The sequence below is a fragment of the Spinacia oleracea genome, chromosome 3 (assembly GCF_020520425.1).
Source record: "Spinacia oleracea cultivar Varoflay chromosome 3, BTI_SOV_V1, whole genome shotgun sequence".
Taxonomy (NCBI): Eukaryota; Viridiplantae; Streptophyta; class Magnoliopsida; order Caryophyllales; family Amaranthaceae; genus Spinacia; species Spinacia oleracea.
The window spans coordinates 42,850,718-42,878,438 of NC_079489.1; the positions used below are offsets into that span (position 1 = coordinate 42,850,718).

Sequence of the window (27,721 nt, forward strand, 5' to 3'; positions counted from 1 at the left end):
TAAAATCTGTTTTAAAGAAATGTTTTAGGGTTTGATTGAGTCAAATCTCCAACTGCTTCATGGCTGAACGTGGGAAGTGGTCTTCCCCTTGTTCCTCAAGTCAAGGGACGTGGAGACCAAAGTGCTGGCAGTTAGCAGTTGAGGTTTTGAAGGGAACTAACCCTAAGGATAAACACTATAAAAGGGAAATCGTTTTTGGTTTAAAGTACACAAACATTCTGAGAGTTTTTGCTTTCCTAAAAACGTTTTGTCTAAGATTTTCTAAAACAGTTTGTGTCCTAGTTAATTCAAAGTTCCTAAGTTTCTTATATCCTCACAAAAGCATTATTAATATCTAGAGCTATCCAAACACGAATTATATTTTGTATTAGTAAGGATAGAGTTATCCTGTTTAGACTTAGAGTTTAAGTCTGAGAGAGAGAAGTTAAGGAGTTGTAATCGAAGTAGATTACTGTGAGGAACACGAGTTTGAGAGGAACTTGTGTTGGAGAGATTATTGTAATCGAGGCATTACCATAATAAAAGAATTCTCTTCTTGATTAGTATCAAGAAGTTTTCACAATTGTTGTTATTGTCTTCTCTATTCTCAGTTTCTTGATTGTTTCTTAAGTTCCGCAAGAAACTTTATCAAAGTTCTAATTACAATTCACCCCCCCCCCTCTTGTGCGTGTTCCTACTGGAATAACAAATATAAATGTGTGAACGAATTGATCGTAGATCGTGCAATAGTGGTTGGAGGTACGAATACCGCTGGTGGCTTCGAAGGCCCCCAGAATACCCAAATTCTTGCCCGGTTGTGCCATGTCTTCATGAGTAGGACTAGTGGGACTCGTAGGACTTGAAGGAACTTGTTCGGGTGGACTCACTCTTAAAGCGGCAAACCGTTTGTTCCTAGAAGAACGAGTTCGAATCCTTCGTAAGCCCCTCAACGTCCTCTCTAACTCGTTATCAAGAGGAGAGGTCGATGGCGAGTATGGCCTTGATCTTGCATACAACAAATCAAAGGAAATTGTTAGCAATGACAATTACAACTAAAACAAGAATTAAAATGGTAAAACTAGACCCGGTAATAATGATAAACTCAAAAACTCACACGTTCCCGGCTACAGCGCCATTTTGATAAACGATTATTGTGTCGTTAACGAACAACCATCCAATCAAAAAATATTTATAAAACACCTAAACTAACCAACTATATTGACTATAGTGGAAAGCGTAGGGATCATCCCAAGAGAATGGATATATTGATTTCTCAAAATAATTAAATTCACAAGTTAGCTCAAGCGGAAAAGTATGTATGTATGTAAGTATGAAGCTATTGAAATCAAAATGTGAATGGAATAAACTAGGGAATTGGGAATAGTCTTGGTTTCATTAGTGAAGGACGAAGGTTCAATCACTTTGGTATTGCAAAGACATGACAATTAGGGGAATACCGGAAAATGTTGCATTCGCCACCTCTCGGATAGAATGCATTGAGTTGCCTAATCCGAGGGAGAGCTTTCGCATGACCCCTAGACTAGATAACTAACCATTAAAAGTAGTTCATCCATATGCTCATACTAATTCTCAATTTCTTGAAAAACTAACATGAAGCATTCCAATCAACTAACTAGAATTAGCATTTGCAACTACTAATCTAACTAGACATGGAACTCCTAACTATCAAATCAAAGTTTAATCACAACATCATCATGAGTTCCCTTCAAAAAAAATCCCTAATTAATTCCCAAGCTTCACCCCTATTCTCTAGATTATGACTATTCAAATAGCATGATTAGAACTAAGAATAAACTAAAACAAATCCTAATCATAAAACTAATTAAGGAAATCGAACTAATTCAATCAACAAAAATCAAACATGAAAAATCAATGCCAAAAATCCAACAAAATTCAATCTGTGAAATTAATCTAAAATCAAATAATGAAATCAATGTATAAACGAATTCTATGAAGCATTTAAAGAATCTAAAAACAAATTAAATAATAGAGTAAGGAATTATACCAAATGAAGATTGAAATCCAAATTCAAAAATGTAGAAAACTTGAAGAACATAATCTGAAAATTACTTAGAAAGAGCTACGAATTTGATGAACTATAATTGAAATTAAAGTGTTTAATCTTGTGAATTAAATCCTAAAATCTAATTCTAAACTACTCTACTATATTTCTCTCTCTAAAAGCTAAAAATTCTCTGAAAAGATTACAATAATCGAACCCCCCTTAAAAATTAGAAAGGGTTATATATTTATATGCTTCCCCGAAATAGCATAAATTTCAAAAGGAAATCAGCCCCGCGTCGCTGTGCGGGCACGCAGCTGGCATGTGTGCGGGCGCAAAGGAGGGTACGTGTGGGCGCACAAAATTTTTGTGTGTCCACACAGAACGATGAACAACAGCTACGTATTGTGCGTGCGCACAGAATTTCTGTGCACGCGCACACCTTGAATTTGAGGCTTCGTCTTGAACAGCACTTGTGCGGGCGCACAACCTTCTTGTGGGGGATCACACCTTGAGTGTGTGGGCGCACGGATTTGGCAGAGATTCTGGTCCAATCTCTTGGATTTGTGCGGGCACACACCAATCGTGTGCCCCCGCACATACCTGTTTTCTGCATTTTTCCTTTGAAACTCCTCTATTATTCCAATGTTACCTATGCAAGATCAAAGCTAGTAAGAAGCATATATATAAATGGATATAAAACTATGCAAAATCAAGCAAAGAGTAACGAAAAGCATAAAGAATTCCTAAGCTAAGAGCGACATAAATGCCGCTCATCATTAACCATGTCAACTGAATTGAGCCAAAAGACCAAAATACCACATCTCTTAGAATTGGGAGGAACCATCACTTGACGAGAATGAGGCTCCTCTGCTTTTGTTTCCAGAAAAAAAAATATTGTCGGGTGTTGATCAGCAATAATACTCATTGCATGTGGAATAAAATCATCTTTTGAGGCTCCCCTGATATTCCAAAGAACAAATTTGATATCCATTGAAGGTAGAAGGCGTTGAATACAAACCGATGAAGATTCAAGTGGAGGAGCGTTGATCCAACGATAAGAGTCCTCCCAATCCTTCCATTGTTCCTTCAGGCCCATCGGTAGAATGTCGTGTAGTTGCACAGGCGTGACCGTGGTCAATGCTTCCTTCGGTCTCAGAGGGGTTGTTGTGTAGCGGGCTTGAATTTGAACTCCCACCACCTCCTCTTTGGTGATGTACATGGCCATAGGGTGAGACAGATGACCCATATCGAGTCCTAGACTTGTGAAATGCAAGGCCTGTATCTGAATTTCTCTTAGATGCTACTCTCCAATCTATAGCTTCCCTTCTCCACGGTGGACAATTCACTAACGCTTCCTCCCTCCTGTGGAGGGAGTCCAGTAAACTCAAGGCTCCCCTTAGCTCCGTCGTAGAAACTGGTCTCGAGAGGCGGTTCGAACATAACGGAAACGATGGCCTGGTTGGGAACAAGTTTAGAGTGTTCACTTGATTGGGTGATGAGTTGGGAATCTGTGATGAGATCGTCATGAGGGATGATTGGTTGCTGATCTTGTGGTATAGCAGCGACGATAGGTATGAATTTGTGGAGTTTCTGGAGTTGAGAGAGGGTGGGATGGTTTTGTTGATTCGTTGGAATGAGGTGGATTCGTTTCCATTTTGTACTAGGTCAGGAATATGAAGAGTTGTAGAAATTAAAGAAGGAAAGTGAAGAACTTCAGTGGGAGTTTTATGGACAGAGACATTACTGTAGCATGCAGTTTCCAAAACCGATGCATTGGGAATGGACAAGTGGCGTTCCACTTTGATGGCTTCCTCATCACGCGAAGGAGAATGATTCATCTCTTTGTTTGTAGAACTTGCTAAAACATCTAAACTAGAAGAAACATCATTAATAGGGTTAGACATAGGATTAATTAATGGTTCACCTGTATTAGTCCCTGTCGTTGATTGGTCCGCTTCGCCGGTGCTATAAGTAACCCTAGAAGAAACCTGCAGATTAGTATATCTTTTGGACCCATTTGATTTATTATTGTTATTTTTCCTATAATCATTAATCCTTGCATTTGAAACGTTTTGTACATGGCCTTTTTTGTATTTGGAAGAATCCAATTTAAGTCTTTGATATCTTTTATTCGTCACCAGAGTCCACAGACCATACTCTTTCTCATTTTGGGCCCTATTATTAGTCATTGACAATTGGGTTGACTTGTCAGGCCCAGTCAACATGGTATCCTTATCGTTATTACTTCTCAGATCTGAATCTCTATTAACCTGATCATGTTGGGCCTCAACATTGGCATTGGGATGATTTGGAGACTCCTTATGTACCAGAATTTCCACACATGTTGATTTGTCATGTCCAATTTTTCCACATGTGAAGCATAGTGAGCTAACATTTTCATAAACAATGGCTTGGTTGATGCCACATACCGTACCTTGGTGGCTAAAGGTTGTTGAAGATCAATTTCCACGCAGACACGTGCATACCTCGCTCTAGTTAACCTATCAGTAGCGTAATCAACCCGAATTGGTTTTCCGGCCGACGCTGCAATTTCAAACATCGATTGTTTATCATAGTATTCCACTGGAAGTTCAGGAAATCTACTCCAAACTACCATAGATTCGAACGAATGAATCGAAGGTCGAAAATTTGGCTTCCATTTTGTTAACATCAAATAGTGATCCAAAACGAACCATGGACCTCCAAAGAGGGCTCGTTCATAATAATCTTGAACAGGAATCTAAATTTTAAAAAAAAACATTCTTCCCCAACTCAATAGTTTCCAATGAACCTTTAATCTTCCATATAAGCTTTTCCCTTTGATCCATAAACGCATAACGGACATTAATTCACATACACTTTCCCATTAGTGTCGGCTTCCATGGAGCACGAAGTCTCTCTAGGGTTCCCTTTGAAAATTGAACATTCAAATTACCGTTAGGAACCATAAATTCCTCATCCTCCCATTAATTGGCAGTTGCAACTATTTTTCTGGCCTCCTCAAACTATTGTGATGATTTTGAAACAGCCTCACGAAAAGACAGTGGTTCTTGAATCTTATCTTTTTCCTTTTGACTTGAATTAGTTTCCAACTGGTTAATCAAATTTTGATCCGTAGACGTATCATTCATAATAACATCTAACTGATTAGATAGGATGATTGTGTCCTCTTCCATCGAAAAAGGTTAAATAATTTGTTTTCAATTTAGTTAGAATTTTCTCTCACTAGATTTTCCCTTTTCTTTCTGTTTTGCTTTAAAACCCACTGCATATATATTATTTTATTCTTGGTATTGTCCCCATGGACAATACCTATGAATGTCCAAGACTTTCTCCGAGTAATTACCGCTAATACAATTAGAGTGCCAAAAACTATTGACATGGCCTTTTTATTACACAACACCGGATGAGCGCAAATTAAGATAGAGTTCTTTTCTTTTGCAAAAAGTACCTACATGGACATTGTACAAAACATTTTATTGTCAAATGAAATTTGAACATCTTTTAGCATTATAGAGGAAAATCACTATCTATGATCGGTCGGGAAAGTGCGAACATAAAACCCATCAAATTCTAAATTTAACTAAATGTTAGCCCAACAAATCATAACAGCAAAACTAGAACTATTAGCAACTGAAAGTAGTTGCAACCTTTTTGTAGAAAGAACCATTCATTTCTAACATTTATATAGTAGTGTTGTGTGAATGTCAACTGGCTTAATTGGTAAAGTCTTGAAGGGTTGCACCCTGGGTTTGAATCTCGTCTACACCAATTAGAGCATGAACAGTGGTGACTTTCTAGTGACTCACAATACTCTCTCTCCTCTTTGTGGGTATGCTCACCATTGTAGGTGATAACACACCACTAAACCATGGAGAGGTGAAGCACCCACTGGCGCGTCACCTGTTAGCGGGACCCTTGCTGATTTTTTTTTGCCATAATCCTGCGAAACTACCAAGTTTTTACACACACAAAAAAGAAGTAAAACCCCCTCTTTTCTGACGCGCGCCAGAAGTCAATAGAGTCCAATGAAAACATGACAAGTGCCCCATGCTTTTGCATTTGCTGGGTTGTTGCTTCAACAGGTGCAACGGTTATATTTATTCTTCTTTGTTAATTTTTGTTACGTAAATTAATAATGTATTTAAATTTTTTCAAAAAGTTAATTACACCAACGGAATTCTTATAATTTTATCTATAAATAGAGCCTAATATTGATATAGTTTTCCCCCCTTAAAATATTGATATTTTTATTAATATTAAATAAAATGCTCTAATTAAAAAAATAATTAACAATATCATTAGTTTTATTAATTAATTATATAAGCTCAATAACTAGAAATAATTAGTAATACATAAGATAAAGAATAAGTTGTGAGGTGTTGATAAAATTAGGAGAAAGAGTTATGGATAACTTCACCATTGTAGAAAAATAAAGGAAATGACTCATAATAGTAACTCAAGATATTGGAAAGTGATGTGGACGATGATGTAGAAGAGAGATATGATCATTAATGATAGTGAGGTTACTCACCATTGGTGATGCTCTTATCGTCTTGCACTTGTGCCTCTCTCTACAGCAACAACAAAAAAAAATATAGTAGTGTTGTATCATTCATTATATATAAGCAAAGTCACAAGTATAAATGAAATGAGTTGTGCTGCTGTGCATATTTGTTCTAAATTTCTAATACATTGGGCTACGAAAAAAGTGGACAATATTTCACGATTGTAATTGAATACAAACTACACACTGCAATGTGAACAACAACGTATAACCAGCAACAGCAACAGCAACAGCAACAGCAACAGCAACAGCAACAGCAAGTCAGTAACCCTTGAAGAATGAAGAGTCAGTTTATGCACAAATTTTTCTGAAGTTGCCTTCCAGACACTTTTCAACTCTTACACTGCTTATATTTATATGGAAGGTCCTTGTGCTCTGGGTAAAACATAACCTGCATTAGCTGCTGCTACATTATGATACTTGCATTGGAACATGAGGTCAAAAGAATATTACCCATTCCCTTGCCATCTTGAAGCCCATCTTCGTTTTTATACTCAACAGCGTATTGTCCTAGTTGAATGGGGGTGTTAGCATGTAGGTAGGTACACATTATAGATAACAAAGAGTTAGTTTCAAAAATCATTATATGACAGGATTTCTGCAGGGTTTGCCAGATATGGGAGGATGAGCGAATCTGATAAACGTCTGCAAAATCAAGAGAGTAAAAACAGAAAGTGTGAAATTATGAGTTGATCTCAAGGCCTCCACGTTGATTTCTGAGCAACAAGGATGCCCTCCTTGTCCTTAGCAAATGTCATGTGGATATCCCACTTCAGGCTTCTAAAAATTCCTTCAAGGGGTTCAAGTATTACCACCTTATCACGCACAATTACCCAACCTCCAGGCCGTAATAAACGATCCATCTCAACAACTATTGCCACTGGTTGGTTACATCTGAAACAGAAATCATAATACCAAGAGTTACACAGCAAGGCAGTAAATACTAAATATCTTTGTTCTTTCACAAGTACGAAATGATGGATATCCACATTCAAAGATGAAACAGACAAGAGAGTATAGACAGAGGGATCATCCCTACCTACCTATTCTTAAGTCGTGAGAACAGATGATCTGCATGCAATAGATCATATGACCTTGGGTAAGTACCAAAAGATTCACACCAGTCATGATAAGCTCCGAACAGACCACGTTCATATATATATGGAAGTGTATCTGGAGAATGAACAGGGACTACATTCATCACCCATACCTCTTGTTTTGAAAGAGCGGCCGCAAATCTGTGGTATACCATTCACAAATCCTTAGTTTGACCTTTCAGTACATGCATCAAAAAAATAGAATCTGAATAGGGAAATTCAAAGGGGATTAGAAGACGCATATGAGAAACATACCCCCCATAGATGGCTTTCATATCCATCACATTTCGGATATTTGTCCAATTAATACCCATTCCAACAAGGTAGGACTTGTCAACTATAGCCTTCCAATGCTTTGTGTCTTCCTTTACTTTCTCTTTGTCACTCAACCAGTCAGGATAACTTTCAAGCCTTTTGGGCCATTCTGCAGGCCACTCAGTTCCATGCTGCTCGATTGCAGTGGGAATAGGGTGCAAACACTGCCTAACTGGAATATACCTGTTTTCATCACAAAGTTACAATTAAGAAGACAACTTCCCAGACAAACAAAATTTGAAGGTGTGAAAGAAGAAAAAGCAGTCAGCATATTCCATCTCGATCATATCGATGATGCAAGGAGTGCCATTACTTGGACTAGGATTTGCAAGGCTAGCTCTTTAAAACAGGTGAATCTCCTTAAAACCATCCGATATCAATGATACAAACTTGCATTCAGAACATAAGAGATAAAGTCGTGCCCTTCAAGGTTCACTGGTCTGCTATATGACGTACTATGGAGTTGGTGCAACTACTCAGTTCACCAGAATCATTTCCTACTTATTCCATAAAAGTTATCTTCTTGGCTTTGATTCTATATGGTTTGTAACACTGTGTGCAGCTCATAAACATAAACAAGCCTCACGGAGTATTAATATAACTTGCGATACTAAGATAAAGAGTAATATGATTTTAAATGCAACAATAAAGACTAAATCTTATCCACTTTAAGCATGATTTTAAACTTGCACTTGTCAATCCAGTAGTTTAGCATGTCATGTTAATCAACAATGAACAGAGAAGCAGCAGAGAGATCATGTAAGAGTGTTATGTCATAATCAACTCTCTGCAACACAATAACATCACTGATACAAAATTTAAGAACAGGTGCAAAAATAAGGACATAAACTTGTCTTTCAAAGAAAACAGACAAAAGGAAATTTGGACAAAGACAAACGAAAACCAAAATAACTTCCCTTTTAACTTTCAAGAAAAAGAAACCAAAAAGGAAATATTGACTAAGGGTTAAAATCCTCCTGTATTTTGCTTATCTAATGCTTTGTAGGACTTTTCTAATAGGTTTCTAAGCTTTAGATAGTATTATGTTACGTAGTTTGTAGCTAATTCAAAATAAACCTCTATGAGGGGTATGAATGAATGAATTCATACTTCTCACCGATCGTTGTCATCACTTTATTGCTTGTGTTTCATTGTAGGCCTTTATAAATATTGTGTAGCCACTCGCTCTAACGCATCCCAGAAATCCATCAAAGTCCCGCAATCAGATACACTCTCGTCGTCGGTCCCGCTTGTGCCTGCTGCGCCCCGATCGACCATCATCGTCCCTCGCTCTTGTCGCCAATAGGCAATAGTGCCCCATTTTTAAGCAAACACTTGCTCATGCACCTACGTGCCCCAAGACACTCATTCCCCACAAGGCTTGCACCCTTGCCATCAAAAGTCTAGACCGCGCCGCACGGATCCGGTATCGAAACATTCGGACAGTGGCAATTGGTATCAGAGCCAAGGTTCAAACATAGGCATCGAGAGACCCTAGACAGAAACAAAAGATGTAAACCTGCACGAATGGTGTAACGACTGCCCCGCTGTCATAGAAGCAAGAGGGGAGTAGAAAAACCTCGAGGAATTGTGGTTGGCCAAGCCAAAGAAATAGAAAGACTCGAGACTGCGCAAGAAAGAGATATGATCCGTGAACAACATAGCTTTTTTCAAGGAAAAACAAATGAAGCACTAGATAAGACTCCGGTGGAGGAGGTGCGATAAAGATCAAACCTCCAAATCCTAGAGACTACAGTGGCGCGAGAGACTCGAAGGAAGTCGACACTCCTCTTCGACATAGAACAGTAATTCAGAATTTGCCAGTTGAGTGACGATCTAAAGATGGATACTGCGACCATGCACTTGTCAGACGATGCGAAGTTATAGTGGAGCAGAAAGCACACCAACATCGAAGATGGGAAGGTCAAGATAGACACATGAGAGGAGTTTAAGAAGGAATATTAAAGATTAATTCTACAATCTACCCCGAGAACATCGAGTTTAGTTTACTGCAAGAAGATCCGCTACAAGGGCTCCATAGACGACTATGTGAAACAATATCGGCTTGCATGTTGAGATTTGAATGAAAAAGATCGGTTATTCAACTTTTTTCACGGGCTACAAGAATGGTGTGAAGCTATGAGGGTGAAAGTACACCCTTTTGGCCGTTGTGGTTGCTACTAAGCGACTAATGGATTACTCCGCTGAGAAGAGTCATCGCTCAGAAGAAAAAACTAAGGGGACGCCTACAAGCTTAGAGGGCCGAGACTCCAAGCTCACCTACCCGCTCGGGAGATTCATACCAAGAAATAGGGGAAGCGCCTCATAGAAGTTCTGGTCGTCGCCATCCCAATCAACAAGAAAATTCAAAGTCACGGGAAACATTAGTAGGCTTAACTACTTGCTACACAAAGGGGAGATTGACAACCTCCAAAAGAAGCTATCATCCATAGCCGTTGAAGAAACCCAGATGAATCCGAAGAAGAAGATGAGCAACCTCGGAGAATAGGTGCCATCTACAAGATGGGCTCCCTGAGGAGATAGACCCGGAAGAAGAAGAAGCACAAGTCGGCAATGCGAATCATGATGCCCCAGAAGTAGACAACATCGAAGAAACACCCTCGAAAAAGAGACACCACACTGCAAGTGATGGAGCCCCAAAAGAAGGCGGCATCCATCTCAGAAACAACCTCGCATCACACAGCCACTAATGCGAGCGATGGAGCCACAAAGAAAGAACATCTCAATTCTCAAAGACCTCCTCGCAACATATAGCAAGCTCGAGTCCTGTTGCACCGAAAAAGAATCAAGAAGCAAGTAAGAAGAGACAACCCTTTAAAGCGGCGAGCCAAAATAGAAGAAAGATGTGGACAGCTAAGAAACATCAACTCAAAGAAGCAGCGCGCTCCGCCAGACTCCGCAGAAGTTCGTTCACCAACCAAGAGACAACCGGATACAAGAAGACTCTATCAAGCGTCACCGACCAACAACGCAACAGAGACTGCAGAATTCAGAATAGGAGACTTTTTTTAATCTATTGTAATTCTTGTAAGTATGACGTCGACAGCTTAGGCAGGGAAGGATGCTAATATCCAACCTTCCGTTACTTGTATTTTGCTTATCTAATGATTTCTAAGACTTTTCTAATAGGTTTCTATGCTTTAGATAGAATTTTATGTTAGTATTCATGGATAGTTTGTAGCTAATTCAAAATAAATCTCTATGAGGGGTATGAATGAATTAATTCCTATTTCTCACCGATTGTTGCCATCACTTTATTGCTTGTTTTGTTACTATTATATAATATTGTGCTGCTACTAGCTCTCAAGCATCCCAAAATCCATCGAAGTACCGCAATCAGACACCCTCTCGTCGAAGGTCCCGCTTGTGCGTGCTATTGACCAACGGTCCTCGCTCTTGTTGCCAATAGGCAAGAGTGCTCCTTTCAAAATCAAACACTTGCTCGTGCCTCTACGAGCCCCGAGACACTCATTCTGCACAAGGCTTGCGCCCTTGCTGCCAAAACACTATAGCGTGTCGCACGGATACGATGTCAAAACATTCGCACCGTGACACTAAGAGTCTAAATGATATTTAGGACCGTCTCCAGCAACTTGGAGGCCCTGTGCTAAATATAGATATTAGACACCTATAAATTTTTATGGACAACTATTTAATGTAAAACACATAATTATTATATTTATATTGTTTTGTTTATACAAAATATAGAGTCAAATTAATAATATGGTTTAACATTTTATGTAGGTTGGTTTGAGAAAATGAATAAAAAGGTTTAATAGACATGAAAAGGGTGATATTTGAGTAAGGAAAATCAGAAAAGGCAAAAGGTAAGTGGGTGGGGTCAGATTCGAACTCCAGGGTAAGTTACCACGCACTTACCTCCCTACGAACTAGGACAAAGTTCAAACGAAGTATATTGTTTAACCAAGCAGCTGAAATATATGTTATAAAGTATTTGGGGGGTTTAACCATCAAAATTTCTTTAGGGCCCCAAAATTTTGTGGCCCTATGTTGCAGGTCCGGTTGGACCGCCCCAAAGTCGGGCCTGATGATATGCCCCAAAGTCGGGCCTGATGATATTCATTTGTGATTTTAAGATAAGTGTCATGAGGTATATAACCACCTTCAAGTCTTCAAACCAATGATTTTAAACAAAAGGGGATTTCTTAAAGTTAAAAGAAATTCACGAAAAGAGGGGGTTGAATACTCACGATTTTTAAACGTAACGATTTCCTCTTACTATAATTTTCATTGTGAGCTACTCCATAAAATAAGACCTCCAAAATGATGCAAGTCATACAACACATCAACGAAAGAAAATTTCTTGCAAGAATGAAGTTGATTTCAGACATAAATTATTTTTTATTGAACTTACATTACTTTTACAAAACTTAACTTGCTTTTACTGAATATTATTTTTTTAAGTCGAAGAGAACAAGGTTTTACTGGTCGAAACACATACTAAAGCTCCCATTTCTATAGATTCATAAACAGATGAGAGGGATTGGTTTTAAGTATTTGACACCCTTTCTGCAATGCAATTCATCATGCCTGAGACTCTGAGTACACTTAGTACAACATGCATTGGTAGTTCTACCAACAGAGCTAATTAGCTGAAGAATGAAAAGACTCGAATAGAACAAATGAAAAAGGAATGATAGACAGCCTGGAAATACAGAAAACAAAAAATGACAAACTGAAGGCAGAGTGCAAACAGCCTCTCCTTTTTCAATAATACTACTCCTAAGTCCTACCACGTCAACATTGACAAAGAGTTTGGACTAAAAAGTTTTCTTCAACGGACAACACCACCTCCAGCACCAGCACAACCCAACTTAAATGATCTAGTGATTACTGTCTCACTCCCCTAACTAGACACAGCGGGAGAAAGTATTTCAAAAGGTGAAAAGAAATATAAAGAGCACTTCAAGCAATAAAAAATTAAGCAAGCATTTACAGATTGAACAACTAATTTTTTTCATATATATGCATGCAAAAATGTAATTGTTTGTGAGTGTGTTTGACGAGCATGTGTACCCTACTGTGGGATCAAGGCTCTATTTTAGTCCCATATTGGTATATTGGTATGGTTCAAGATTGAAAAGGAATATACTATGGTACAGTATTCTATAAATATGTCATTATGACTGAGCCTGAACATTCTATGTTTTTGGCTTTAGAAGTGATAGATCAAATGAAAACGGCTGACTAAGCTAATAGTGTGATAAAGTTTATCATTAACTATGAAAAGACATTCCAATCAGGTTTTAGGGTCTTATTAAAATAACATCTCTGTTATTGCAAGAATAAAGCTGCTAAAATCACACCTCCACTTAACCTGCTGACATGGCAGATTTTCTAAGGCATTTGGGTAATGTTGATAATGATGCTAATGTATGGTAAAATATAGACAAATGGTAATTCCAAATAGTTTCACAAACAACAGTAGGCATACCAAGCTGCGTCTGGATTTTCGTTCTCCTTGCATAAAGGAGGATTCTTCTTCCTACGAAGTTCATAAATAGAATTAGATTCTGGCTTCTGATATATTTTGACACCAACTTCAGCAACTTCATCAGTTTTATCAGCCAGGACATTCCAACAAATAGCTGCGGTCAGCGACGTCGTAGCTGGAAAGAAGAATAAAAGAGAAAAATATCACGATTGACACTAAGCTTGATGAAACAACTATACAAATCAACTGGACAGCTGTAGCATAAATTTGACATTTGACGGAAAATCCAGCTTATGAGTTGGAGCTACAGATAAAGTAACAACCAAAGATAAAAGGCTTTTCTATTCAATAAACGCAAATAACCCCGTTATGAAAAACAAAAATGTTTGCCCTAACAGCCCGTTTGGTAACCGGCCATAAATGGTGTCAATGGGAATGATTTTGTATGTAAATTTGTAAGGAAAATCAACAACCATTCTCATGGTAATGATAGTTCAATCAAAATTATCTCTTTTTCTTTATAAATTTACATTACCATCCATTACCATTTGGGGAGTGGTATTAGGTGGGAATGCAAGTTTATGAAGAAAAACACCAAGTTTGAGACAAAATTTCATTACCATGGACATCATGATGTTATTTTCTTGCCAAATAACACTTAGATTTATTCCCATACCCACAATTTATTACCGGCTACCAAACGGGCCATAAGTACAATATATGCAAAGTAATAAGGGCATCCACTTTTTGTTTGATCTATGTTGGAAAACCACAATTAAACAGAAAATTGGTATCGGAATCTCCCGGCAACGAACATATTTGTCTATTGTCATACGAAGTATAAAGATTCTTGCTTAGGCTTTGTTCTCTTCACCTACTCTGGTCGAATTTTTCTAGTTTTTGGTTCGGTTTGGTCTGATCTAAATGTTTTTTGTGAGTGTTTTTTGTTTTTTAGGGTCTGGTCTGACTTTTCTGGTCTCATCTAATAAACAATAAGAATAAGGTGAAGATAACAAAGCCTTAGCCAAAATTGTAGTTTTTTTTATTTCTTTTCAACATGTGTTGGGAAAGTATATAATCTCTATACTATCAGGAAACTCCTTAGGTCATTATTGTAAATGACATTTCGGTGTCCCTTATAGAATAGTCTAAAACACCCCTACTACTTAGAAACTACATTAACATTATTTTACAATAAAAAAGCATAAACGGAAATCAGATAATCAAATATAATCCTAGCCAAAAAAAGTCAAAAATAAAAAAGGAAAGTCACAATCATATACTTAATCACATCCAATAATATACTCCTTATTAATCACATAATTTATTTGTTCCTTTCAAGTACTTTATTACGCCAAATTTTGATATTGTCACAAATAAATCATATTTTAATTTAAATTTTACAAACAAACATAATAAAAATTCATACCCCAATTTTTTTGATGTCTACTTTTTCTTTAAAGAAACTTTGCAAATAATTTTTTCTAATAACATCATTTTGCTTTGCTATATATCTTCGCACGCATCGTGTGCATATAAGACTAGTACCATATAACAGAAGAATTTGTACACTGAGAAAAGCCAGCAATGTTTGTGTTAAGTCAATCTGGTAGCAACCACAGTTAATTTCTTTTACTGCTTCAGTACAAAAAAAAGTTGTCTTTCCTCAATCAGTAACAAGAAAAGATTAAAATTAGACCAGGCGAAACCTTCTTCTTCTTCAATGTTGTTATGTTTCTGAGACAAAACAAAGTATCCACCTGGTCGCAAAATTCTATTCATTTCAAGAAGCCTCTTGCCGCCTGGAAAAAACAAAACAAAAAAAAAGCATAAAACAAAAAAATCAACTTAAGCAGTTTAAAAGGGCAAGTTCAAATATTCAAAGTACCATGAGAATGCCAATGTATCTTGCATCCACTACAATGAATGGCATCAAAAGCACCACTTGGGAATGGAAGTCTACTATTTGCAAATGGGCTAACAATTGCGGGAAATCCACACTCAATTGCCACTTGTGCCAAGTCCACCAGGTCATCCTTCAATCCTAGTGATAAAGTGAGCACACCCTTGTCAAAGAGAGATGCTGTAAAGCTTGAGTCGGTGACTCCAATGTCTAGCACCACACGGACATTCTTTCCCCATTCAATGTCTGGTACCATCTAACAGAACCATCAAGTTTACATAAGCAAGTAAGAAAACAAAAAGGTTCATTTAGCCATTCTGAATCTTTACGTCTCCACCCTCTGGATATTTGTATTAGCCATAAAGCTTCCCATCCGATATTACACTTTTAAAGGGTTGCTGAAAAATTTTCAGATCATTAAGTGATCAGATATCACAGCTTTATAGTCAACTTGGGTACATCCGTACATCACTGATTTTTTAAAAACTTTGCCATATTTTAGTTGTATTGTTTTCAAGATAAAGCCAAACAACACATAACACAACAAGTAAGCTGAAAAACTCTAAAATGTTATAACACCAAGAAGATAGTTTTATATCAAGGCTAACACAGTAAAGCAGACAATAAATCATTACCTCTTCGATGGATTCAAGGTAGTGATCAACACCACCAAGAATGTTGGATTGACTTTGAGGAAAGATGAGGTAATCTCCAGACACCAAGGCCCAAGTGACAATCTTAAGATATGCAGCAAGTTTAGGATGTGCAACATTATTGTACAATATCTGCAAGCAATTCGAATATCAATGTACTATAATATTCACAAGCCTAAATACACTGAAAGAAAACAAAAAGAAATATTCAGTTTGGATACCTTTGTTTTGCTTTCAGGCCAACGCGAAGTAGTCCCATTACTTCCATAGCCAGGCGGAAGAGGGACAAGACACATTGGAGGTGTTGATGGACAACTCCTTTCGAGATGTCGATATCTCCTAATCTTTCCACTAGGACTCTCGATATCAATGCAAGGAATGTAATTGTATTTACTTCTTACATTACACAATTTCCAACTATAATGTGTTTTGGGATCAAACAATGGCCCCAAATGCGTCTTCATCTTCCCTCTACTCCTCCACCGAGTTTCGTCATCCTCCTCCTCCTCCTCCTCCTCAGTCTCAGACATATTCACATCCACTCCACCTTCAACATCAGGATCTTCATCCCCACTCCTCTCCTCCTCCATTTCACCTTCACTTTGAAACCCCTCTTCCTTACCATCAACAACAATTTGATCATCTCCTTCAACAACCTCATCAGATCTCTCATTTCCTTCATCCCCCTCCTTTAAATCCAATTCAACCCCATCATTCGTCCTGTTAATTTTCTTTGAACTCTGCCCACTAAAAGTCATATTACTAACAACCCCATGTTTTTTCTTCCTCGAATCACTGCGTTGCTGATGCTTATTATTATTATTATTATTATTATTATTATTATTATTATTATTATTATTATTATGATGATGATGCGGTTGTTGGGAATGTTCATTTTTACTCGATTTCGATGTGGGAGTTGAATGACTATGACTAACCTTCTTTGTGTTCGAGTTCGAAGTTGATGATCTTGCTGCTGCTGGTTCAGCAATCTCACTGAAACTCTCCCTTTGATTAGTTAGGGAATCTGGGGTTGGTGAGAAAAACGACCAGATAAGTATGAAACCCAGGCCTAGCACCACAACTGCCGTCAGCTTCGCGCACAACCCGACTGGGAGTGTCGCGCGGCGCCTAATTGTAGACAGCGCTGATTTAGCTTGGCGCGGTATGCCCATCACTCTGTTTCTCTCACCTCACTCTCTCAAGTCTCAAGTGTGTTGAAAGTGAGTTGAATACAGAAGGTGGAATTAGGAAGTTTTTTTTTTTTTTGAGTTGAGCTTTCAGCAACATCTTGAATTTGCCATTTGAATAATGTAGAATTTTGAAAATTTCAGGCTTGAGGGGGAGAGAATCTAGGGAGGAGAGACAAAATTGAGTGATTTAAGTGAAGGGGAACTGGGGAAGAGTTGTTCAGGCAGAAGTTTTGACGGAGGAGGTCGGGTGTGTAAATTCGGCTAAATGGGTGAACTCTGGGTTGACTAAATGGGTCTAAATTGGGTCGGAACAGGTCGGAAACGTTCAGGTTTAAGTTAGGGTAATATATAAATTGGGTTGATCTGCAACGGGTCGAGCTTGGTCAGGCTTTATTGGATTCGGGTCAGCTTAATGTGGTGTTAAACGAATTTTAACGGGTTAAATTGAGCTCACTTAGACTTTGTGTCCGATAATTTCGATTTTGGGTTTCTTTTAGGCAGGGTCGGTCCTGACTTTTTAGGGGCCCAAGCCGAATGGTAAGTGAAGGAGTCATTTATATTGTATTACGGAGTAGGAGCATTTATTTTTTGGATAAGAAATTTTGAAACAAAATACTACAGAGTACGGAGTACTATTATTTGAATAAAATTTTAACTTGTACGGTTGTACCTTTGAGCCTTTGACTTTTAATTTCAACTTCCAAATAATGCATGAAATAATTTCTACTTTAAAAATGCACCATAAAACATTTGGGCCATGAATATTTGTTCTAAAAAAAAAGCATACAGATATGGTTCATTTACACTACAAGAATCAGTAGCAACTAGAGCGATTTTTTTAATAAAAGAAAAGGCAACTCTAAAATCGTCCTAGTTGAACAAATCAAATAGGGCAAATAGAAATTGCCTCTATTGATTAAAACAAAGAGTGTGAAAATGGGTTTGCCTTAACTGATAATAATAACAAGGGCGACTTCATAGATTTCGCCCTCTTTGATCAATTTATTAAAAAAAAATGCAAAACTCCTTTCGTCGTCCCCAATTTCGCTTGCCAAGAATCCCAAAACGAAAAACCCCTCCCAATTTTCCATTTAGCTTTCTCTCTCCCAAAATCTTCGATTTAGCTTTCTCTTCTCAATTTCTCTTTCTCTTCTCAATTTCTCTTTCTCTCCCCTAAATATCCAATTTAGCTTTCTCTCTCTCTCTCTCTCTCTCTCTCTCTCTCTCTCTCTCTCTCTCTCTCTCCATCTTCAATTTCTCTAGCCATAAACCCTAATTTTATGCGTTTTGGTTGAGTTCGTGTAACACCCCGACAATTCCCTTTTTCTAAAACAACCCTTTTATAAATATAACTATAGAGAATTATCAAGGCATTATCGCCCGTGTGAAAACGTACGGCTTATTCAAAATTTTGCAGCGGAAAACATAAAACTAACTTTTAGGTTCATAAATAATCGATTACATATTAAGTCCAAAACCAATTAACGGAAATAAGGAAATATGAATAGTACGACAACTTTCAAATTTAAGTTAACAAACCAAATCACTTAATAAAACAAATATAACTACAAGCTCTCTAATCCCGATCCCAATGATGCATCATCTTCAAACCTGTAGATGGGCAACGCTTATTGATCCTTAGAGACTGCTCACCAAAGTTGGGTCATCACAGGATCAATAAGGCATAGCCATGATCAACACACACAAACAAAGCACGTAATCAGCAAAGCTGAGTACTACATACTAAAACAATAATAATCCTAACATGGTACTTATTAAACGAACCATCCTAACATGATACTAATGAAAATAAATAAGGGCAGACAAACATGATAATTTGACGACCATACTTGACTAGACTAGGCTAGACTTATAACAATAATATTATTTTAGTTGAAATAGACAATGGACCGAGTTTTCTAGCTAGAGGCTTCACTAAGGAAGACGAGGTACGGGCGCGACTCCGTAACCTCAGTGACCTGCGATATCGAGGAACGTTTGAATAAAAATAGGACACGGTGATCAATCCGGTCCGAATTAAAGGCCATGGGCTACCACCATGAACCCCAACTCTTGTTTGTCCGTCACTTTAGACGTGCACAGTCTAAAGCTATTGCTATTCAGTTTCACTTTACATGATTTACAAATTGAAACTCTGTTATGACTTAACAATCACATAAGGCATACAAACCACAGGTATTCACAACTGTTTTTATCTTGGAATTAAGTAAGTATCATAAAGGGATCAAATAAGACTCATTCCAATTAAATCCAACCTTTCCTTTAATACTGATTAACCCCTCTTTATGGGTATAAGGTTTCAACTTACTAAACAAGGTCCTCGGCCCTCATAAAGTAGTGAAAAGCTAAAAGGGAACAACAATCAACTGATCTGAATCAATATATACAAAGTAATCTAGTGTTCCCAATCAAACATGTTTGCATCAATCATCCATACTAACATGTTATAATTCTCGTAATGCAATATAGGTTCAATATGTCCATGCAACAGTATTAAACATGCAATTTCAACCTGACTGAGTTCGTCGATAATATCAACATCACCAAGTTCAACAATACTATCAACATAGCCAAGTTCAACAACAAATTCAACATGGTTTCAACAATTAGCACACATTCCAAGCACACAGGTATGTACGTACCTTGTGTAAACAAACTGCAAGACCACTTTAATAATTCAAAAGTCGCCTAAGGAGAATTCTCCGCCTAAAACAACCAACAAGGATTCACAATCAACTTCTAAACATTCACAACAATAACAAAGCATTCTAAATACATCCTAAACATATTTAGAACTTTCCCCAATATCAAAACTTGAGTATTTGATTTCTTAGCATCATAATTATTGAATTAGTGATTGAAATTCGTTGAAAATTCTTTGCAAACATCGTGCTTTAAATTTCAAGCATATAAATTTGTTTAAAAACTTCCCCAACACCAAATTACGATGCTTAGAATATAAAATAATAGTTTTAATCATTCCAAATCATTCTACCATGATCCAACATCATTAAAAACTTAGAATTCCCGCTTTAACTAATTTAAATTCTCGTTTCAATCAATGTATGAAATCTGAAAATTAATAATTTAATCATACAATATTAAAATCTGAAATAAGTAAATAAATCTTAAAAATCATAATTTTAATTCACTCCAACAATATTTAAATTAATACATATGATATAAAAAAAATTAGCTTTGGGTTTTAAGAGTTAACCGACGAGAGAGGACGACGGTGGCAGGCGGTGAGGCGCGGCCGGAGGCGGAAGCACTGCTCGGCGACAGCAAGGAGAGGGTGGCGCGACTCGATTGCTGCTGCGCAAAAACCAAAACGAGAGAGGAGAGCAAGAGCGAAAAAGATCGTGAGAAGGGTAGCGAAGCTGCAAGAAACGAACGAAAGAGAAAGGAAGAAGAACGAAGGAGAAGAAGAAGGTTACCGTGCAGTTGGCGGTCGCGGCGGCGGTAGGTGGTCGGCGGCTGGGGCTGTGCGAGGTTCAAGCATAATCACGTGAGGAGGGGTGAAAACGAAGAAAGAAGAACGAAAAGAAAAGAAAAGGGGAACGAAAGAGAAAAGGAAGGACGACGGAGAAGAGCTTACCGGCTGTGACGAGGACGGTGGCGGTCCGGCGGGTGTACGGTGGCTGGCGGCTGGGCAGAGAGTACCAAGGTTTGAGGGTTTGCTAGTTTACGTGAGTTTGAATGAGAGATAGGTTTTGCTTCTTTTTTTTCTCTTTTGCGTTTTCACGTGAAGTTCAAATGGGGTTTTGGCTTTGTTTATTTTTTTATTTTTTTTTTATTTTGTTTCACGTGAATTAGAGTTAGAGAAGGGAGTATGGGGTTTATTGTTTGGGCTTTGCAAAAATGGGCTTGAACTAGGATTTAGTTGTAGGATTCGAATCCAAAACCAACTAGGATCGTTTTCTAAATTCAATCAGTTTTCGTAACTCGATTTCTTTTCAACTTAAAATTCTAAAATTATTTTGATTTCATGAATCATTAAAAATATTCAAAATGTAGTAAAATAAATATACGTTAATTATATATTTATTTCTCAAATTCGTAAATTCTTATTTAAATATATTAAATATACGTTAAAATATATAAATAACGTTTATAAATTTACGGGGGATTACAGTTCGCCTAACAGTTTGTTGAGTTTGCCTAAAATTTGGTCGATTTCGCCTGAAATTTGCTTGACTTCGCCAGAAATTTGGTCCAATCGCACCTATTTGCTCATATCTGAAGTTCGTCTAGTATCATATTCTGTAACACCCTAATAACCTTGCCTTTATAAAACTATTTTCCAAGTTAAAATAAACGAATCATCAAATTATTACCGCCACCGTGATAACGGCTAAGGCTAGCACCAGAATTACGCAGCGGAATTAACTAACTTTCAAAGCAATAAAATAATAGTTAATGGTCTTACTACAAGTTGGAACCATAAGGCCCACCAAAATACTTTAGTCAAAATCCATTAACTCACTTGAAATCATTATAGTGTAGTCTAAATAAAAATAAATAGAGTTTTAAACATTGCAAGTAAGTAAACTCTCTCATTCAACCCCCTTCAAAGATTACTTGGTATGCAAGTCACCTCTAGAAACCTATTAATTAATACTCTACTCCCCAACAATGCAAGTGCAAATGATGGATCATCATAGGGTCATTACGGCAAGAGCCATGACCAAAACACAAAGCACGTAATCAGCGAAAGCTGAGTACAAACAAGCTAGAATGAAATCCTAGTTTAACATGCTTCACTCAAAATAATTAATCCACATGCAAAAGCCATGTAAATAAACAATTAAAGCCATATAAGTAAACAATTAATCATGGAGACAAGACTCAACTCTTGACACGACTCTTGACTCATAGATTAATTAAGAATAAGCTTTGAACGGGCCCAAAAGAAATATCCATGAAAGGAAGGGTGTTGGGAGCCAACCAAACACCAAAATATAAAAATAAAGTAACTTGTCGGACCATATCGACTGTCGAACCATACCGAAGTAATTCCAGTGCATAAAAAGAATGAAACAACGTCTTGTATCATTCGCAGGAGTACAAGTTTTCCGGCAAAACTCCCCTCCATTGTTCATACTCAAGGTATATACATTCCAAGAGTTTTGAAGCTTGTTCTGGTTACACTTTACGTTAATTAGTATTTTACTCACAAGGTGAACTCAAGTCACAACAACATCACATAAAATAAAAGCAACCAAACAACACTTTTCTTTTAATTCATTAGGACTTGTGATCAACATACAAGACTCGAGTGATATTACTCCCATTGTTCCTTCTCAATATACTATTGAGATAACCCGACATGCCAGTTAACAAGCGGGATGTGCACAAGGCACGAAAACCCCTTAGTTCAATTCACATAGACTTCCCAAACATACCCTACAAACGGGGTAGAATAAATAGTGCAACAAGGCGCGGATACTTAGCTCAAAGTATGCTAGACATTACGTACAATAGCATAAACATAATCTCTTGCATGTGAAACACCCATACATGCATATAAAACTTGAACAACATGCTTGACGTTAAATTCAACGATCATAAATAATCAAAACATGCCTGTTCAATAAAACATAGTTCCACAATAATCCAGTCATGCTTGTTCATAACATCAAGCATGAATCCATAATAATATAACATGTTCGTTCACAACCTCAAACATGTAATTCATAATAATATAACATGTTCGTTCACAACCTCAAACATGAATTCATAATAATCCAAGTCACATAAATCACAATGATAAAGTATCACAAGTATCCTCATGTAAACGGTGGTCACCCTAGACATGTATGCACCTTGTATATCTAAGTACGGGGGCCACTTTGTGATTCAAGCCTCTAAATTAGAAAACTCCTCCTATCATTAAAATAATGAAATTCAATTATTATCTATGTTCATTAAATTTCCAGCAACTTTGTTTAGTTTTAAAACATGCACTGGAATTAATTAGAAATTAATCGTTCATTAATAAAATAATAGTCCTAATTAATCGTTTAAAACCTTAGCATGAAATTTAAAACCATTAAAAATCGACGATTTAAGTCTTTAAAACGAATTTGAAAATTATAATTGATTATCATAATTAAAATCGTCATCTAATTATGCTAATCAATTATTCATTAGGTTCACATTAAAACCCCAATCATAGTTTGTAATTAAAACCATTAAAACTAATAAAAATTGAAGCTTTAATATATATTTCAAATCTTAAAATTACAACTTCTATAATTAAAATCATTCTCAATAATCCAAACATAAATCCTCAAAATTCGGTGTTCTTAACCGATCCTAGCATTTTAATCAATCAAAAACCAATAATAATAATATAATTTAAAATACGGAATTGAATAGAATAGGTAAGGAAGAAGAGAATTATACAAACCGGCCTATAGCACGGTACAATCACGAATTGGATGTGATTGGGATAAAAAAGATCAAAGGAATACGGAGTGTAGTACTCGGCAACACACACGACTTGAGTGTGTGTGTGTGTGGTGCAACGGGAGCAACATCATCAGGGCAGGGGCACGGGTTGCTTGCGAGCAAGAGAGAGAGGAGAAGAAATACTGCTGCAGGATTTTAGAATGCCCATAACTCCTAATCTATAACTCGGAATCAATCGATTCTTGAGGCAAAGTTGAGATCTACAACTTTGAATAAGAATGTTTTGTCTGAAAACCTACGAAAGTAGAAGAAAAACGACCAAAAAGAAGTTCGACGAAAGAAAGAGAGATTTAGGGTTCGGGTTTTACTTTTAGGTTTAATGAATAATAGTGAGGGATTTTGAGGGCGATCACCTATATTTATAGGCTTAGGAAACTCCAAGATGGGCTAGGCTTTAGGATTTCCTTTCGGGCTTCATTAAACAGAAGATGGGCTTGCTTAAGTTTTTTGGACTTGAACTTGGAATTTGATTGGGCTAGATTAATTTGAAATCGTTTTACTTTTGAATCCCAATTAAATTCTCAACTTGAAATTAAAATTCATTTCTTAATTAATTAAAATAATAATTATTTTCTTAATTAATAAAACACATTTAAATAATATTTAAGTGCGATTTAAATTCTAAAAATCATAAAAATGCTTTATAAATATAATAAAAAGAAGTTTCGTCCCGAAACTTGGGCTCGAAAATCAAACTTGAAACTTAAAACTTGAGACATTATGAGACTTTATTGCGTTTTCTTGCAAAAAACTTTAGTTGTTGTACTCTTTAGATGATTCAACATGACAATATGAAGTGGTAATTTAGGAGAAAGCACTAATTTAAGCATAAAATAAGGGAAAATAAGGTAAAAAGCGCGGAATTCTACCGCACTCTACCCCCCTTAAAAGACACAAGTTACGACCCCGTAACTCAACTACCCTCGAGAAATAGCTTGGGATACTTCCTTCTCATATCGTCCTCAGCTTCCCGGGTTGCCTCTTTTGACTCTTGATTAGACCACAAAACTTTCCCAATCTTAACATCCTTAGTTCGTGTACTACGTGAAGGAAATAATGCCCTTGGTCCAAGTATGCATTCAATGCTAAGTCTAATAAATGCAGTTCAGTATTAATTGATTAAAACAAGTTAATAATTCAGTAAGATCAAGTGAGTTGTATGCCTAGCTAGAGGCCGCTTCAGTTCGAGTGGAATTAATAATATTAATCCACAGCTTACTCTTGACTGAACCCGTAGGGTCACACAAATAGTACGTGAACTGATCAAGTATTTAAGTGAATTAAATACTATATTTATGAACATTCGGAAACGACGGATCTCGGTTCCAGTGGGAGCTGAAATCGTCAAAAGGCAAAATATAGAATGCTCCGGAAATGATGATATTGCGGAAACGAAAATATGGATCATGACGAAAATATAAATATTATCCAAGTCGTAGACGTTGCCGGAAACGGAAACATGGTACGTACCAGAAAATATTATCGGAAATAGAAATATTGCCGGAAACGGAAATATTACCGGAATCGGAAATATTGTCGGAATCGGAAATAAATTCTGGAATCGGAAATATTAAATATTTGTTCGAAACGGAAATAAATTCCGGAATCGAAAATATTAAATATTTGTTTGAATCGGAAACGAATTCCGGAATCGGAAAACGAACCGAAAGCGCGACGTACGAAACTATCGACGAACAAGATTGCAAGACGCAAGGCCCACCATGAAGCCAGGCCCAGCGCCCAGCAAGCCCCCGCGCGCAGAGCAGGCCGAGCAAGCAGGCCGATCAGCAAAAGCGCCCAGTGGGCCGCGTGCATGCTGCCAGCTCCCTTGGGCCAGTGAGCAAGCAGCAGCGCCCTTGGGCCTGCGTGTTGCGGGCTGTGCAAAGGGGCGGGCTGTGCGTGCCATGGCCATTCCCTTGGCCGGTTAGGATTGCTTCCTTGTGAAGTAATCTCGTTTTCCTAATTCTACTCAAATTGGATATTTTGTTAAATCTGAAATACTTAGGTGTTTGATTAAACGTAAAATTCTAATGATATAATTTAACTAGAATCCTAATTGATTTAGTTATTGGAATCCTAGTAGAATTCTAACTCCGTTATTTCCACCCTATAAATATGTGGTTCATGATCACAATTTATAATGCAATTCAATAAGTATTCACATACATTAAGTTCAAGAGGGAATTTAATAATTTGCCTAAAGTTAATAATAAGCTTTCCGAGTGCAAATAAAACCTTAGATAATATTCTAGTTAATTGAATCTGAGGCGGATCCGAACGTGTTGTGGACTATCTGCGTAGGGGCGACATTTGGAGTCCTAAACTTGTTCTTGTTCGGTTCGGGAGCAGCTAGGTGACAGGCTAAAGTCGTATCACCTAATCAAAAATAACCTAAGGTCCACTAGCTAGGTAGCAAGGGAAGTCAGGATCGAATCCACAGGGAAACAGGCGTTCTTTCTACTATCAATTAATTAATCTAGACTATTGTGAACAAAAGTTGGTTGATGGTTTGTATGCTAAGACTACGAACGATAATTAAACAAGAATGAATCAATATATTAAGGAATCTAGGGTATAGGTTCGCCAACAAATAATAATCCAGGACATTGAACAATCACGATAATCAACAAAGTAATTAATTAGACTAGCATGCTCTCTCAAGTCGATACTAATCATAGACTTAGAATTAACGGGCTCTCGCTACGTATTAACTCTAATTCCACCTATTGACACAAGCCTAAAAATCAAATTGCATCTTTCGAATCTTAATTTGATATTGCATAACTACCACAATTAAACCTGCGCAAATCTAATTGTATAGTGAAATAAACCAATCAATAGGAATCAATTACAATGCCAACAATCATAATCATTCAATCATCCCTTCATATTATTCATGGATCCCCAACCCTAGAAATTAAACTACTCAAGCATGTTGACAATAAACAAAGCAATAATCATAATTGAAAGCATTATTAAAGCAAGATAATGAATTGAAATAAGAAATAATACCTATTTGAAGAACAAAGGGAAGTGAAAGCTTGAATTTTTATTGAGAATTAAACTAAGTGTTTTTGCATAAACTAGAGAGAAAACTAGGCTAAGGAAAATAATACTAAGGTTCAATACTAGAAAATAAAGTGTTCTCTAAAAATAATTAAAGCTTGTTTATATAGTTTACCAAAATAAAGCCTAAAAAACGGAAAGTAAATGCGCGAAAAACTGCTGGAGGTTGGCGTCGCCCGATCGGGCGACGCTTCGCCCGATCGGGCGATCCACTCGATAGTCGGCCCGATCGGGCCAAAATCCGCCCGATTGGGCGGTTTGCGAACTCTCCACATAGGCTTCTGGATGACCGCCCGATCCGGATCGGGCGAGCTGCGCCCGATCGGGCGCGCGTTGATGAATCCAAACTGCTTCAATTCCGCCCGATGGTTGCATTTCGCCCTCAGCTTCCAGGGCGATTTGCAATCTTCAGTATAGCTCGCCCATATCACTGAGTCTAACTCCCGGGGCTCAACCATAAGCATCCAAGGCTCCCGAAAGTCGACGATGAAGGTCCCGAACTTCCTCGGGCTCATATAGTGGCCTAGATCAACATGAAACGGGTCTAAAAAGACCAATTTCTCATAATAAAACCTGAAACTCAAGGCACACTCAATAACACACATTAGTACTAGAAACGGCTCCTAAGAGCACGTTTGACACATAAAAGTACTAAGGGACGGGGGTAAAAATACTATATAAAACATGCATATCAAACCTCCCCAAGCTAGATCCTTGCTTGTCCCTAAGCAAGGAAATCATCGATGAACACAAAACCAACTTCACCCCCAACATAATTCAAAATGAAAGACATAATTCGAGGCAAAATCCAACAAGCATGCATCAATGTCAACCAATCAAATTCATTTAATCGCCAATCCACCTTAACAATCATCACGCAAAGCGAACCGCAAGTGTACAATGGAATTCAAGACTAGTTCTCACACACTCGTCACTCATTTATGTGGCGGA

At 37.4% G+C, this 27,721-nt stretch overlaps 1 protein-coding gene and 1 long non-coding RNA gene across 3 annotated transcripts; both read right to left on the bottom strand.

The window, feature by feature from the left end:
* Positions 1 to 6,601: 6,601 nt before the first annotated feature.
* LOC110787642 (probable methyltransferase PMT28) lies at positions 6,602 to 17,460 on the bottom strand. 2 transcript variants are annotated; one of them, XR_002533145.2, is made up of 9 exons: positions 16,238 to 17,460; positions 15,999 to 16,148; positions 15,349 to 15,619; positions 15,170 to 15,262; positions 13,461 to 13,635; positions 7,925 to 8,167; positions 7,616 to 7,810; positions 7,026 to 7,466; positions 6,602 to 6,947 (listed from the first exon to the last, which is right to left on the bottom strand). XR_002533145.2 is itself a non-coding variant. In XM_021992271.2 (8 exons), exons 1-8 carry the CDS (start codon positions 17,189 to 17,191, stop codon positions 7,268 to 7,270), a joined length of 2,280 nt encoding a protein of 759 aa, XP_021847963.2. In that variant the 5' UTR covers positions 17,192 to 17,460; the 3' UTR covers positions 6,602 to 7,267. The 2 variants fall into 2 exon arrangements, 1 of the variants encoding a protein (XP_021847963.2); XM_021992271.2 differs by having other exon boundaries at positions 6,602 to 7,466.
* Positions 17,461 to 18,719: 1,259 nt separating this feature from the next.
* On the bottom strand, positions 18,720 to 20,496 carry LOC130468972 (uncharacterized). Its single transcript, XR_008929344.1, has 3 exons — positions 20,448 to 20,496; positions 19,873 to 19,936; positions 18,720 to 18,854 (listed from the first exon to the last, which is right to left on the bottom strand). It is a non-coding gene; the product is annotated as an uncharacterized lncRNA (long non-coding RNA).
* Between the last annotated feature and the right edge of the window lie 7,225 nt (positions 20,497 to 27,721).

What these genes read in the sequence shown, in the direction of transcription:
- LOC110787642 (XM_021992271.2), bottom strand. Translation starts at nt 17,191, where the DNA reads ATGGGCATACCGCGCCAAGCTAAATCAGCGCTGTCTACAATTAGGCGC. An exon ending in GGCCTGAAAGCAAAACAAAG is followed by an intron (nt 16,149 to 16,237) that starts GTATCCAAACTG and finishes AATTGCTTGCAG; the next exon opens with ATATTGTACAATAATGTTGC. An exon ending in GAAAATCCAGACGCAGCTTG is followed by an intron (nt 8,168 to 13,460) that starts GTATGCCTACTG and finishes TGATGAAAACAG; the next exon opens with GTATATTCCAGTTAGGCAGT.